Here is a 16,106-nt window from a genome sequence, read left to right as displayed (position 1 = left end):
CTTATTTCATCAGTTTTATTTTCAAGGTGATGGGGAGCAGGGAGGAGCAAGGAAATGCAGGTGGTCAGCTAAACATTTTTTTCTCCCAACATAAAACCTCAAACCATTTCTGCTTAAAATGTAGAATGTGTTATAAATAAAGGTTAAGTTAATACAGGGTCCGTAGAAATAGAAAAGACAAACAAAATACATGTAAAATAATGACAAGGAAGATGCCACACCCCTTCTCCATCAAGAGGTAAATGTAGAGAGAAAAAGAAAAGAAAAAACCCTAAACTGACACATGTAAGCATTTTAAGACTCGTTTAAGCTACAATATTATATTACAAGCCTTTTCTGAATGGGCAAAAGTGGCTCAGTACTAAGTGTAACTGTTTGAAACTCACTTTATAAAGACTGTTTGCAAGACAAAGGATGTTAACAAACAGGAGTGCCTCCTATAAAAGACTTTCAGGCATGTTCATGAGCAATTCCTAATCATTTCAACACAGCTTTGATTTGAGCTGCGTCCCATCATATTTGTGTGTTAATTTTTTAAAAAAAACTTCTGCAATTCTTAAATACAACTGTACCATCACAAAATGGCTGCAGTCAGATGCGACGACAAATTTCAGACTCGCACATTCCCTTCCTCCATGGGAGGGGAGATTAAAACTTCTCTTGCAAGCTTACAGTAAACCACAGTTCACGGTTTCGTCTGATCCCTGGCAAACTATGATTTCTGCAAACCAGAATCCCCAGACAGGTCCAGACAAAATAGAAGCTATGGTTTTCTGCAAAACATGTAGGAGGAAGGAAGAAGGTGAAGAGGGAGTTAATGAGCCTGAGGCCAAAGGCTGTTGTGCTCATAACTATGTCTGAATGTAGTCAGTAAAATGAGAGGAACTGAAATTCATAGTTGTAATCTTGTTTATACCACATGGGTGTGCATTTGTACAGAAGAAGTTACAAGGTTCTTCTAACCACAAGGTTAAGAAAAGCACTCCTGAAACAAACAAACAACAAGAACAAAGAACAATCTTGCAACTCACTTTGCTTTTTTTTTTTTTAACCACTTCAAGACACAATAAGCCCTTGGAATGGGCAAACCACTCATGGTGAAAAACGACCAGGCTCATTACATTTGAGTCTGATAGGCAGAAAAATTGCAGCATTCTCAGAATGACAGAGAAACTTGGCAGCATCTGGTGGGTATATTGCTTGTCAAGCTATTGTTTTCTTCCTGTGCAGCATGTCGTAGCAACAAGTACGGTGGCACACAACACCCAGCAGTTAGCACTTAGAACAACAGCTCTCAAACTGGCCACGTATTTTCACTTATAGTTATAGATTTGATTCTTTAAAAAATAAAACTAGCAATTAACTCTCTGGAAGATATTTCATAAATCTTAAATCTTTTAAAAATTACTCTCTAAAGGTTATAAAAGGTTAGTCAAAACTTTTTAATATGAATAGCTTGGATAAGTGGATCTAGTTCCCGGCTGGAGAGTTACAGCAACGTATTATGCCGAGGAGGAGAAGAGTCCACAGAGGAATCTGTGAACTACGGTTGGATCCTCAAGGATTCTCATTAAAAAGATTTGACTGCATAGTGACACATCCTTTTTCTCTCTCTCCCAAGTGATGTGTCTCACCTCACTCATTGGCTTTCCACATCACTTGAAGGAACCGTTTTAGTACTTTATTTACATTCAAAAAGTATTCATCTCCCCCTTTTGTTTCTTCTTCAGCACAGTGGAAATGCCAACAAATCAAGTCAATGGGAGACTCCCTAGCAGAGGTGTAAGACAGCTTTATTAATCTCTGGATTTGTCCAATCATTCCGGATGTCATCCAAATGATTATCAAAATCTACTAGTGTTTCATAGGAACGGCTGTCCAGAAGTGAGGCAGAGATCCTCTGGGCTTCTGACCAGTCTTCACAGTAATCACTAGGAAGCAGGGAGAAAAAAGTAAAGAATTAATGGTTCTCAGGAGGAACCAACCTGCCTCCAAGTCTACTGGATTGAAAGCAAAGGAAAAATCTATCAGCAATGCATAATGACAAGCAGAGAACTAAAAAACAACAAAAAGCACTTCAGTCAAAATACTCACCCTGAGGAAACCTGGGAGTTACAAGAGAGGCACACCTGTTTGAAGTACTGTATCTGCTAGACAGCCCTCACAGAGCTACAATTCACACAGAGATCTTATTCAGATGCAGTGCTACATCTATGACTTAGACCTTCCCTTCCCTTCTTCCATCTCAGTCACAAGGAGATTCAAAGCTTATGCTGCTGTTTTTAACTAGGCACAGTACAGCATTATGTTCAAACCTGGACAAATGGTGGCCAGTCTTAGTAATGGTTTATTAAAAGAGGGCACCTTCAAACCGTGGTTTATGAATCTGGCTTGTTTCAGTGAAAGCTTCTGATCGCCTCCTCCCACTCCTCTTGGTGGCATCTTCTCCAGCCTGATGCCCCCCTGACATTTTGGCCTATGACTCCCAAGAGACTTCTGCCTGCATGGCTGTGTTGGCTGAGGGGAGTTGGTAGTAGATCTGGAGAGCACCAGGGGAGTAGAAAGGCACGAGCCTTAAACTGTTTCACACACCACTGACAGGCCCTGTACATTATTTGTTCATGTTAGAAAAGCTCTGGCGAGAGCGGAAAACCTTTCAAAAGCTGACTGTGATTAGTTCCCGATGGATGCTACTCTGGTTGTTTCACATCTGAACCCTCCTTCCTCTCTTCCCCATGCCCCACCTCCATGCCTAACAATTTCCTTTGGTAATACGTTTCATACACTATGTTGCTTTTCTGGGTTTGTTTGCTTTACAGTTTGAAATATTATTCAATTAGGCAGATCTGAAATTTTATTAGGTAAACACTGGATCTAGGTCATTGAAATGTATAATAGCAAAAGACTACTTAATTCAGCTGCCCAAACTGACTCCTCCAGATGTTTCAGAATAGAAGTCCCATCAGTCCCAGACAACCAGCAAAGGTTGAGGGAAGCTGAATTAATTCATTGTTTGGATTTGCTGTGTGTTTGTATTGATTGCACATTATATATTTTTGCACTGACTGTTTCATACTCATAGCCAGCTGCTTATTTTGGAAACACTCCAAACTTAGGCTTAGTTTCAAAGTAAAATATATTAAATATAAAAATGTAAATGCTGCTTAGGAGCAAAGGTCTGTTCTATGAATACTCACAAGTGCGGGTCTTTGCATCTCCATTTGTTTTCGTGATGTTCGTACACATGAACAGTCGGTTCTATGCACTCCATTGTAAATTTACTATTATCCACCTGATGCAGAACAGAGAAAGGGAACAGAAAGCTCAGTGGCAGAATGTCTGCTTTGCATGCAAAAGGTCCTAGCTTCAATCCCTGGCAGCTCCAAGTAGAACTGGGAAATGTTCCCCTGCCCGAATCCCTGAAGAACTACTGCCAGCCAGTGTAGGCCAGGTATAGGTAACACCTGTCCTCTCTACCTGGTGGTTAGGGCTCTCCCAAGTCCACACACCCTCCACCAATCCTGCTCTGCACCCGCCTTGAGAGTGTTTTTGCCTGACTGGAATGCTTCCTTGAATGCTGATCATACTTCTGGATGGAAGATAAAGAAGCTTACTGTACAAAGGTAAAATTCACAACTGTTGCTCCACCAACTTTTGCCTCTGGCTCTTGGAAGGTTACTTAAGAGGGAATGCAGACTTTGAGCCAAAAAAAGATTCCCCACCCTGGTGTAGACAACAGTGAGCTAGATTAACCAATGCTCTGAATCTGTAGACAGGAGCTTCCTATTCAGAAAAGCTTTCTCACCTAGACACACACACTGGAACAACCTTACAATTTATCCACTGGAAATGGACCCCTGAAATTAAGTTGGAAATTGGAAATGTGGAGAATGAACTAGAAATGAACTCCTGTTAAAGTAGTGGTTTTCAAACTTTCCACCTTCAGGGAACTCTTTCCAGCTTGTTTTGTCTGGTGAGGAATCCATGATGGCCAGCCACAGCCACCTAGCAGGTTGCAAAGGATACTTGAGCATGTTTTAAGGGCACACACTTGTTTAATGCAAGCCATAATTTTGGCCTGTTAACCATTCCTCCATGGTGACAGTGCAATCTAGAACACATCCAACAGTTTCCCTGCAGCTGTACACTGCAGGTATAAATCCCGTAGTGATGGGGAAATAAACTTTCAAGGAAATAAGGATTATTATTATTAATTCAGTTTATTATTCAATAAATATGATCAGGATGGCAGCCAATAAAACAGTATCAAAACAATCCACACTAAAACACCTAGTTCTCAAATAGCCGGGGCCTCAAAAAGGGTCTCTGACAGTGATTTCAATACAAAGACAGGTAGCTGTAGAGCAGGGGTGGGGGAACTTTTTCAGTCCTGGGGCCACATTGTCTTCCAAGCAATCTTCTGAGGGCCACCTGCCACAAGTAGGTGGGGCCAGAAGCCAAAGTGGGGCAATTAATGTGAATTTTTACTTTTGTAGAATAGGCTACTTACTTCACTCTCAGGACCCCTCTCTCTAGTCTCCATCCAGGCAAGCAAAGTTCAAGGACATTTTCCAGCTAGGCAAAAACACTTGAGGAGAGTGCAGAGCAGGGCTGGTGAGGGGCATGTCTTGGAAGAGTCCCAAAGGCCAGAGAAACAGACCATATCCCCTACATAGTGGTTCCCAATCTCTTATAGAGAAGGCAGTGATCAGGGTACCCAGGGCTGAAACTGTATAGGGCTTTGTCCACCATTACTTATCTTCTTGTTTTACTTTAAATAAATGGAAGAAACATGAGCAACTGAAGGATTTTCTGGAAAACAGTTTTGAAACACACTGCTTTAGGGTGATGGTGCGACTTCATGGTAGCAAGGGAGTGTTGTATTACAAGACTTGCAAATAACTGAAGCACTTACATTACATTAATGTCATTAGCTATGGCCATGAAGTGCGCACTAAATAAAGAAAAAAGGCAGTGGGAGTGGGGGCAGCAGGGGAAGGATCTTATGTACCATTATGAGGGCTGTGTCGTTGAAGCCTTCTGCAATCCTGGAGGCAACCTTTTCAGCGACCTGGTTTGGACTACAAAAAGAACACAAATTACTTACAATTCTGCTATTCTTCAAATCAATCATAATGAAATTGGAACCAAAGGTGTATTAGCTACGCTTGAATGAAGAGATGACGATACGATGTTCGATGATGTGCTCAAGAGGAAACATTTTATATGGCCTAAAGCAAGAATTGGGAACCTCTGGCCCTACAGATATTGTTGCACAACATCTCCCTTCATCCTGAAAAACACTCACTACACTGGCTGGGACTTACTGGACTAGCAGTCCAACGACACCTGGAGGGCCACAATTTCCTTAAACCTGATCTAAAGCTAAACCAGATTTGAAATAAACTGACGGGAGGCTGGGCATTGCCAGCCCTCTATTCTGTTCACTCATGCTGACCAATCTCCTGTTCTTGTAACAAACCTGTGGGTTTGAGTAAATGGGATATGGTCCTCATTGCATCAGGCATTAAGCAAAGCTTAATAAATTAAAATAAGGCTTCTGCAGCCAATCTGGTGCCTTATGGATAATCTAGACCAGTGGTTCCCAACAGGTGGTCCGGGGACCCCCAGGGGTCCGCGAGCTATGCCAGAGGGGTCCGCAAGATGCTATTAGAATAAAAAATATATTAAATTTATTTCGTATGATAACAGATTTTTTTGTTTTGCATGAGCAGAGTCTAGTGCAAAACTAGAATTAGATAGAGGCAGTAGTTCTGCTGTATGCCGTTAGGTGGCGCTTTACAAACACTACTGTTTTGCAAAGAGGCAGCGTGCGCATTCTAAACGCTCACCTCCCCAAGATGCTTTGCGCGTGTCGGCTTCATTTGTGCGCTACTGCGCAGGTACCCTGTCTTCTCCATTCCTCTCCCTCCCCCCTGGTGCGCGCTGCCTCTTTGCAAAACAGTAGTATTTGTAAACAAAGTGTTGTTTTTCGTGGAAGCTACAGTTCGCGTAGTTAAAAATGGACCGTTGGTTAAAAAGTGGTTCGTTAAAACGATAAAGGCCTACAGATGAAGAGGAAGATAATGCATTTGATGTTCAAGCAAGTAAGTCAATTAATGGGGGTCCTTGTCACAATAGCGGCTCGATGAGGGGTCCTCGAGAAAATTTTGTTGGGAACCCCTGATCTAGACTACAATTCCCATATCACCAGGTCAGGGATAGCTGGCCTACACATTTAACTAAACCAGGTGTCCCCCGACTACGGTCCGGGGGCCGGATATGGCCCAAAGGCCTCATTTATCTGGCTCCACCACCCGCTCTTACTGGCGCAGGGCGGCTGCCCACTTCTGGGTTGAAGGAGGACTGGAAATAGTTTGCGCACATGCGCAATCATCATTTCCGGTGCACTTTCGGGTCGGAGGAGGCCTGTGCACATGCGCACAAGCTATTTCCAGTGCTTCTGCAACCCGGAAGTGCGCTGGAAATAGTGTGTGCGCACTATGGGCGCGTGCTCCCCCGCCCTCTGGCCTGGTGTGCGATCGGCACTTTGGGTACTGGCCCGAAGCGCAGTAAGTTTGAACTAAACCAATGGTAATAGCTGAATAACTGAAGGAGCCCTGGGAATTATTGTTTTGCAAGGCCACAAGCACAGGCTACTAGGTGTTTTGTTAGGGTTAGCCTCTGATTCGGTTCTTTCTTTCTCTCTCTCTCTCTCTCCAAGCCCCTCTCCCTTTATGTGGCTCATGTCCATTTTTGAATGGGTCCCAGTGGCAAGGTGGTTGCAGCAACATACCTGGCATCTTTCACACGTTCATTAGCTTGATAGTACCCAGCTATTACATAGCTATTCTCTTTGCACCATGAATCAATCTGAAAGAGGACATAAATAAAAAAATCTGTAAGCATTCAAAACTCAAAGCATTGGCTAACGTCACACAGACCGGAGGGCAGGGGGTGATAGCTAGTGAATTAGTGGATTGAAATAGCCACTTTATACCTGCAAGGACAAAATGAAAACTTTTGGGCTGCCAGGGTACCAGGTAAATAATCCATTTCTCAAATGAATCATTATTGCTGTTAATCATTTCATAAAGGACTTTAAATCTATCTTCTATACAACATATAATTTGCCGATTATACTCTCCCACCCTAGGTGCAACTGGCCACTATTATGTATATTTATGTTATTTATATTGATAGAATTTCTATAATGCCAAATCATAGAACACAATGGTGGCATTAAAACATGAAACATTGGTTTTTTAAAAATAAATAAATAAAGGGGTTAAGGTGACTGGCTAATAAAATAAAATAAACAGCTGCCAAGGCCTATTGGCATATAAGTCTCCAAGAGATGTTTGAAACTCAAAAGTGACGACGTCTGATGAATCTTTGCTGGAGTGTTCCACAGCACAGAATCAGCAATGCTAAATGCCCGACTTCTAGTTGACATGAGTCGGGCCTCTGTAATACAGGGAACATTTTATTTCCATTGTACAAAATGCGAACTGAAGTTGAACTGGGTGGCCATGGACAATCTGCAGGGGAGGCGAGACAAATTTGGGACTCCTGGATATCAGCCCAACCCTCTCAAAAAGCTGTGGAAAGCCACCTCAATGAGCAGTCTCCAAGGTCTACTCAGTGGCGAAGCACTGAAATTAAATATCCTAATTTAATCATGCCCACTAATTTCAAAGGATCTGTTGAGTAGAACCTAGAAAGATATAAAGGGTTTTATCAAATGATCAGTGCAGTGGATGCAGGAAATCTGGGTTCAAGTTATCACTTCGGTCCTGATTTGTGTGCTTTTCTGTAAGACATTCGCACAGTCTCAGCCTGCCATGGAGACAGTGATCTACTAGTGGCTGCTGAAAGTGGTCAAAGCAAACACCATGAAATGCTTTTACTAACTGTAAGTGCTATATGCCTGCCATAGCAATTTCTTTCATTACAGATAAGTTGGAATTCCTGAAGCCCGACCTGGTTGACAGACACATGGAAAAGACAAGCCAGAGAAGGGATTTTATGGAGAAGTAAAATATGACAGCAGAGGTATGCATAAGTGCCCTTCCTCTGGTCACTTCATTAAGCATGGAAGTGAAGGGGCAGAATGAGTGGAGAGGGGTCTCAGGATGTGTGCAGAAACTTCACACGGGGGGGGGGGGGAAGAGGACAGATGGCACAAGTCAGAGTGGAGGGAACTCCTTGTTCTTTTGCTCCCTACCTGCCGTCATTGCAGCTGTGCAGAATGAAGGGCTGGTGGACTCTGGACTTGCTAGTACTCTCATGGGAGGAGAAGGGGCGAGAAAACTGGTCACCAGCCCCACTCTAAAAGACCCACATTTAAACCGCCCAGCAACCAGGGCTGTGGGCTTTAGCAGGAAGAGCAACATGATCCTCAATTGGTGATAAGGTGCAGATTCTTTAGTGTCTACTCTGCACCTCCACCCCTGCTGCAACAGCCACTTTAATTAGTGAAGATATTTGCATAAAACTCTTATCATTTTATCCTAATGTATCATCTAATCTGCCACAAAGCTTTGTTAAAATACCCAGTGAGAATTAAAGGGGCAAATTCATCTTGGGTGTTATGAGGCAGGATTTAAAGTGCTGCATTTATCCATATCAGATTTTGGCCCAGTTTCAGTGGCTTTTGAATATATCCCCATATTTTCTACTCACAATAAATGTAACTGATTAAGATAATCCAGTGATTTTGGGAGGTCGAAAAATGAGCTAGCAATTGTGCTTTTTGCTGTCAACTACTATCTTTAAAAAATGGGGGAGGGGGAATTAAGTGGATTGCAGAACGTTTTGGATGCTGAATTTCAGCTTCCTGCAAAACACATCAATCTCATGGTTAGCAGAATAATTACAGCCCTGAATTAAACTGTCTAAAAGCAGAACGAAGCTACACAAATAATCTCTTCTAAAAGAATGACATGGATTTATGTGTTTCATTAAATTGTCATTTGCTGGCATTGTTATACTTAAAGAGCCAACTGCTGAAGTAATCATAACCCCCATTTCAAGGGTTTATAGATGCCATTTTAATTGCCAGCAAGTTGAGATCTTTTAACTAAAAACTAAACACCCAGATAAAACATTCTTGCTCACAGCAAATGCTGATCTGAAATTTTCCTTTTGCTATTCTATAGCAAGCTTAGTTTCTATTCAATTTTAGGGAAGCAACAAAGAGAGACAGCTCTGCTCTGGCTTGTTAGCAACAGGTTTTTTTTTTAAAAAAGTAACACTTAATTGGGTTTTATAAACAAGGATCATATGAATAACAAATTACCCGTATATTCCAGCGTATAAGACGACTGGGTGTATAAGACGACTCCCGACTTTTGAGAAGATTTTCCTGGGTTAAAAAGTAGTCTTATATGCAGGAATATACTGTATACAAATAAATAGACCAAGTCTTCTCATGTCATTTGTATATCACAAAAATAGCATAATAAATTTGCAGGAATACCTACAACATATGGTTCATTATTAGTGGTCAATTTTTTTAAGTTCTTGGTTTGTGAATTGGTTTAAACAAAAACAAAGGGGAAACAGGATAGAATAGAGTTAACAGATAACATTCAACATCACATAGCTAAACGCCTAATCAGGAGCCCTTGTGGTTGTGCTTAGATTAAGTATGCGTAATAGTCTTTTCCTCTTATGTTACCAATGAAACAATATAAAGTGTTGTATATTAATGAGCGTGGGAGCACAGTTCAAAGTGAAAATAAAAATGTATGTTTACATTATAATTTTGGTCAACCAGATTAAGCCAAATGCTGGTTCAGGGTGGTGGTGTCATTTTCAGGAACACTGGCATAAATTAAACCATACCAGGGTAAAGTCATCTTTCTTGATCTGTCCACGTGTCAACTGTAATTTATTTCATAATCTCGCAAGGACGGCGGTTTCCCAAACTGAATCTCAAAGTTCAGTTTTTGTCCTACATCTGTTTTTCCATATTTGAATGTAATGGCATTTTCTTAAGTGTAAGGAAAGCCATTTTATACTGGCAATGTGTACACATCACCAAGCATGTGTACCTGCCTTAAAACAAGCAATGCTCTACCAGGCAATAAAGTTTCCTTATGACAGCTCAGTAGATGTGCTTTGCAGATGGCCACGCACGGTTGGGAAGTAGTTCTCAAATTGCTCCTTGCACTTCCCAAGAGTTAACTGGCTCATTTGCCACAAGTGCATTTAGTCATTTGTGGCCTTAACACAAATGCACAGACAGCTTTCGCTGGGTTCTGTACATGGCACCCAGAGACAATTTTTACTCCCAGCAAATCGCCAACTATCAACAAGCTTGGCCTAATGACCCTTGATTGGGCAGAGAAATCAATTTTAGCCTATTCCCATGGCCTATCTGCTTGGCTCATGTGGTTAATTCGTCCTTTGTTGATTGGTTCATTGTGACCTTAACTGTGTAAGCCTATCATTATGCATGGGGCGGTGGGAGGACTGGTATGTGGATCACCTTCCCTTAAAAAAAGGCCTTGTGTGGTTTAAGGTGCTGGTTTTGACCTTTAAAGCCCTATGCGACTTGGGACCCTCGTACCTACGGGACCGCCTCTCCTGGTATGCCCCGCGGAGGACCTTAAGGTCCACAAATAATAATATTCTGGAGATCCCGAGTCATAAGATGGCTAGACTGGCCTCTACTAGAGCCAGGGCCTTTTCAGTACTGGCCCCAACCTGGTGGAACGCTCTTTCCCAGGAGACCAGGGCCCTGCGGGATTTGTCATCTTTCCGCAGGGCCTGCAAGACAGAGCTGTTCCGCCTGGCCTTTGGGTTAGACTCAGCCTGACCCCTGTGTTTTTCTCCCTCATGGCTTGGATTTATGGCCTACTTGAAATGAGGCTGCACTTTAAATTTTAATACTGTATTTTAATCTATATTTTAATTAATTGTTTTTATGTTTTATTGTGGTTCTGTTGGTGTCAGCCACTTATGGCCTACTTGAAATGAGGCTGCACTTTAAATTTTAATACTGTATTTTAATCTGTATTTTAATTAATTGTTTTTATGTTTTATTGTGGTTCTGTTGGTGTCAGCCGCCCTGAGCCCGGTTTTTGACTGGGGAGGGCGGGGTATAAATAAAAATTTATTATTATTATTATTATTATTATTATTTTGAGTTCTCTATTACTACTCTGCAACTCCTTAAGTATTCTTGTACCTTGACAATAACCTTAAAAGGACAGGATGTGAGCAAAGACTCTTGGACAGAATAAATATTTAACTGGGAACTCCTGCTTTCTACACTTTCCCTCAATATCTCCTTCATGCACCTGCTTGGATGCTCTTATCCTTCAGGCCTCAATCTTTCTAGTGATGGTCTCAGCACTGCACTTTGTGGCTTTTGGCAGGACAAATAACCAGGACTGCTGGACCCAAGTTGATATACACATTTCATCTTCTGGCGTTTCTACTATCAATCAGCAAATAGGCTGTTAAATCTGAATGCCACTTACAAAACCACAAGGCAGCACAATAAAAAGTTATGCAAATATGGATAAGCACCTTGGCTTTCTAAGACATCTTGCACTATCCTTGATTATGTTTGTCAAAACTGCCACAAAAAATATTTGCATGCCACATTGATTTGCTAATTGATTAAAGTTTGACAAATCCCAACTCAGCTTAAAATGCGCAAATACAATTTCTTCATAATTAGATTGTTTGAGGACTTGCAGCATTTCATGAATTCTGCAATTATTTCAATTTCCCATTAAAGTCACAAGCTGATTTTGCAAAGATTTCCATTTGGTAAAAGTGAGAGCTGCCACAATGCTCTGTATATGAAAGTGACTCACTGCCCTTAAAATTCAATGTCCATGGTGCTCTTCATTCACCTTTGTACTCAGCAACACAACTTATTCCATTGCTGCCCAGCCTCCTCCAGATGCTTTTGGTTTAAGTACTAATATCAGAGGGGCTGTGAACACACTGGTTATTATCTGAAGAGATATCACAGGCTATGCAATGTCCAGGCGGCCAAAATGTTTATTGTTTTCAATGCTTGATATATAGTGCACCCATCAACAGATTCCCAGGGTGAATTACAAAAAAGTTTTTAAAAACCAGAACAAAAAATTGGAACAGGAACATTAAAACATCATCATGTTAAAAAGCAGTAAAAAAAAAATCAGCCAGCAAAACTCAAATGAACAGCAAGCACTGCAAAAACAATATGAAGAGCACCCTTCCCAGACAAAGCACCCTTCAGATGTTTTGACTACAACTTTCATGCGCCCCAGTCAGCAGAGCCATGCTGCTAGGGGCTGATAAAAGCTACAATAAAAAATATATGGAGGCCACCAAGTTGACTGAGGAATAAAAAGCTGGGGAAAATATATTTGGTGCCAAAACGTCATCCAGGTGGATGCCATGTTAGCATTCCAAAGTTGGGTTCCCATCACTGTGTAGGTCTGTTCTCCTATAGCCACCCACTGCCCTTAGATGGTGGGAGCTCAAAAAGAAAAGCCTCCTTTGAAGATCTTAGTACTATACTAAGCAGACACATGTTGAGACAATAGGTCTTTCAAGGTATTGTGGTGTGATGCTGTGAAATATTTAACACAAGGACCTTTGTACCTTTAGCAGTTGTATTGCCAAGGACCATTGGGCAGGTTCAACCCCCTGCTGTCCTGTAACTGCTGAAAGTTCAACTTCTACAAACCAATGAAAAAAAGTATAGAGGTGCTAACTTTGGAAACAATCTCCTCTGTGCTAGATGATGGTTATTAACAGGTAACATGCTGAAGAGATGTGGCCAGATGCCCCTGGGAAGACCACATATCAGCCCCCGTCTGTTGTTTGTCCTCTGCATGCATGTGATATCCAAAGGTATGCTGTCTAATCATCTGTTAATTTGTGATAGAAGGCAGCCTTCCCCAGCCTGGTGTCCTCCAGATGTTTAGAAATACAGATCCCCCACTCCCCAAATTCTGACCAACTAGAGTTTGAGGGAGTTATACAAAAATCTGGACGACACAGTTAGGGGATGTTATTGTAACGGTTCATCTAGTCCTGTGACCTCAATTTCTCATAGGTGGACATTTAAGGAAAGCCCCAAAGAAGCCCCCCAGCAACTGTTTTTCTATGGCATCCTGCCTCTTCACAGGGAAGTTATATATAGCCCAGCATCCTGTTTCCAACATTGGCCAACCAGAAGTTTTTTGAGAAGCACAGAGGTAGCAGTTGCCTTCCTCATCTGTTCCGTTATCTGGCATATTGAGCTATATTGCCTACAGACAGGGAGGCCCCATTTAGTTCTTATAGCCAACAGCATTCAATGGATGTATCTGCCATGAATTAAGGCAACAGACCCCCTACTTTGCTGTTTACTCTCTCCCCCCAATCTTATATTTAGAAGTATATTACCTCAGTAGTTAAGAAAGGCCGTAAATCAGGGGTCAGCAAACTTTTCCAGCAGGGGGCGGCCCACTGTCCCTCAGATCTTGGGGGGCGGACGCGGACTATATCTTGAAAAAATATGTGAATGAATTCCTATGCCCCACAAATAACCCAGAGATGTATTTGAAATAAAAGGACACATTCTACTCATGTAAAAACATGCTGATTCCCGGACCGTCTGCGGGCCGGATTTAGAAGGCGATTGGGCCACATCCGGCCCCCGGTCTTAGTTTGGGGACCCCTGCCATAAATCAACTGCATCACATGTAGAAGCAAGGCCCCAAGCTTAATTCCTGTTCCCAGCCAGACAATGTCAACAATACTGAGGTGGAGAAACCAATGGAGTGACACAGTACAGTTGACAACTTCGTATGTTAACCCTTCACTCAGAACCATGAGAACTAGAATCTTACTTTAGGGGGAGGCCTGTGGAAGATCCCATGATTTACATACAGAAAGTCCCAGGCTCAATCCCTGGAATCTCCAGGTAAGGCTAGGAATGTCCCCTGCTTGAAACCCTGCCAGACAGATAATACTGAGCTAGATGAAGCGAGGATTTGACGTTCAGTATAAGGCATAGAAGGACCCAGGTGGCGCTGTGGTTAAACCACTGAGCCTAGGGCTTGCTGATCAGAAGGTCGGCGGTTCAAATCCCTGTGACGGGGTGAGCTCCCATTGCTTGGTCCCTGCTCCTGCCAACCTAGCAGTTCGAAAGCACGTCAAAAATGCAAGTAGATAAATAGGGACCGCTACAGCGGGAAGGTAAACGGCGTTTCCATGTGCTGCTCTGGTTTGCCAGAATCGGCTTTGTCATGTTGGCCACATGACCTGGAAGCTATACGCCGGCTCCCTCGGCCAATAATGAGAGATGAGCGCGCAACCCCAGGGGTCCCTTTACCTTTACCTTATAAGGCATAGAAGCACTATACACCCACAGGGAAGCCTTCCCAAAAAGCAGCAAACATGTTAAGGGGGACCAGTTTCCCACTGAGGAGGAAAGAAACACAAGAAGCTGCTTTATATTGAGTCTTAGTACTGCCTGCACTGATTGGCAGCAGGCTCCCCAGGGTTTCAGACTGGCAGGGGTGTATGCTTTCCCAGCCCCTACCTGGAGATGCTGCTGCGGACTGGACCAGAAACCACCTGCATGTAAAGCAGATGCGCTACCTTGGAGTTAAGACGCTTCCCCTAAAAGTAATGTAAGACGCTAGTCCTCATGGTTGTGAATAAAGGGTTTAAATGAGAATATGGGAAGCGGCTTACTTACTGATTGGCAGTGGTTCTCTAAGGTTTTAGACGGGGAGGACTCTTTCCCAGCCCCTACCTGGGAAACTAAACCAATAACTTTCTGCATGGAGAGCAGGTGCTCGACCACGGGGTTAGGGTCCTTCCCCTAAAATCAAAGCAAGATACTAGTCCTCGTGGTTCTGAATGATGACAATATGAGGCCTTTATACCGCGTTAGACCCATTGGTTCATCTGTCTAGCTCAATTTACTGTCGACGCAGGCTTTCTGCCCCCCCCACTGGCAACCCCCCCCCCTGCCCACCCACCAGCGTGAGCGCCACCTCCAGCATGGGCGCCAGGGCGAGGCTGCCGTGGAAGAGCGGGATGCAGTCCACGAAGAGCGCGTGCGCCGGCAGGTGAGGCCCCGTCGGCTCTCTCTCCCGGCCTCGCTGCTGCTGCTGGTGGTGCTGCGGCTGCTTCTCGGCCACCAAGAGCCCGTTGACGGCGCAGTGCGGGTACTTGGCGCCGTGGAGCACCATCTTGCAGTAGGCCTGCGTGCTCAGCTTCATCTTGGCCGGGACCCCGCCTCAGTCAGCACAGCCGTCGCCGCTGCTGTTTCCTCCTCCTCATGGGGCCCCGCTCGGCAGGGGCAACTCCGGCCTCCCTCACGACCACCGCCGCTGCCCGCTTCCGGCTCCACGGGCCCGCCGCCAAGCACCGGCCGTAAAGCTGGGAATGGGGAGGAGGAGGAGGAGGAGCGCAAAAGTGTCGCGAAAGGAACCTCTCCAAGTCCCATAGCTGAAGTACTGTACAAAGGAAGGGTGGAGAGGGCCCTTCTAGACTCATCTCTATGGTCTTTTCTAGTTCCGCCTTCTTTACCTCCCGTCGTCCCCCGGGGCGAATCAGCCAAGCTAAAGTTGTTCCTTTTTTTGGAACGCATAGAGATACGGATCCATTGTCTACAAACAAGATTGCTCGGTTATTTTTGACGGCCCTCTCCCGTTTTTTTCCTGTCTTATGTGGGATAAAACAGGCAAGAGATTCCGAGGAGGAAACAGAGGAGGAAAAGTCTTTGTCTTTTTTTGGGTGGCATCGGTATGAGCTTTCGTGTGCATGCACACTTCTTCAGAAGCGTCTTCAGAAGCACGCACACTTCTTCTAAAAAGCTAACACATTTATTATGGCATAAGCTTGCATCTGATACGGTGGGCTCTAGTCCACGAAAGTTTATTGCACAATTTCTACTAATCTTAAGATGCTACAACACCTTTTGCACTCTCTCTTTTCTTTTTGTTGCAATAGACTTGGGTTGCAATCCTAACGCCACTTACCTGGGAGGAAGACCCACAGAATTCAAGGAGACTTGCTTCTGAGTAGACATTGTTAAGGATTGCTCCTCTGGAAAGTGGAAAGTCACTCCTCTGGAAAGTGGAGAAAAGGAT

At 43.5% G+C, this 16,106-nt stretch overlaps 1 protein-coding gene across 1 annotated transcript; it reads right to left on the bottom strand.

Annotated features, from left to right (window-relative positions):
* EMC8 (ER membrane protein complex subunit 8) lies at positions 1-15,362 on the bottom strand. The gene is made up of 5 exons (XM_035119859.3): positions 14,991-15,362; positions 6,797-6,873; positions 5,012-5,081; positions 3,198-3,292; positions 1-1,931 (listed from the first exon to the last, which is right to left on the bottom strand). The coding sequence occupies exons 1-5, from the start codon at positions 15,231-15,233 to the stop codon at positions 1,772-1,774; spliced, it is 645 nt and encodes a 214-aa protein (XP_034975750.1). The 5' UTR covers positions 15,234-15,362; the 3' UTR covers positions 1-1,771.
* Positions 15,363-16,106: the final 744 nt, after the last annotated feature.

The sequence above is a fragment of the Zootoca vivipara genome, chromosome 6 (genome assembly GCF_965207765.1).
Source record: "Zootoca vivipara chromosome 6, rZooViv2.hap1.1, whole genome shotgun sequence".
Classification (NCBI taxonomy): Eukaryota; Metazoa; Chordata; class Lepidosauria; order Squamata; family Lacertidae; genus Zootoca; species Zootoca vivipara.
The sequence above is the reverse complement of the archived record's forward strand: the minus strand, read 5'-3'. Positions and strand labels throughout refer to the sequence as shown.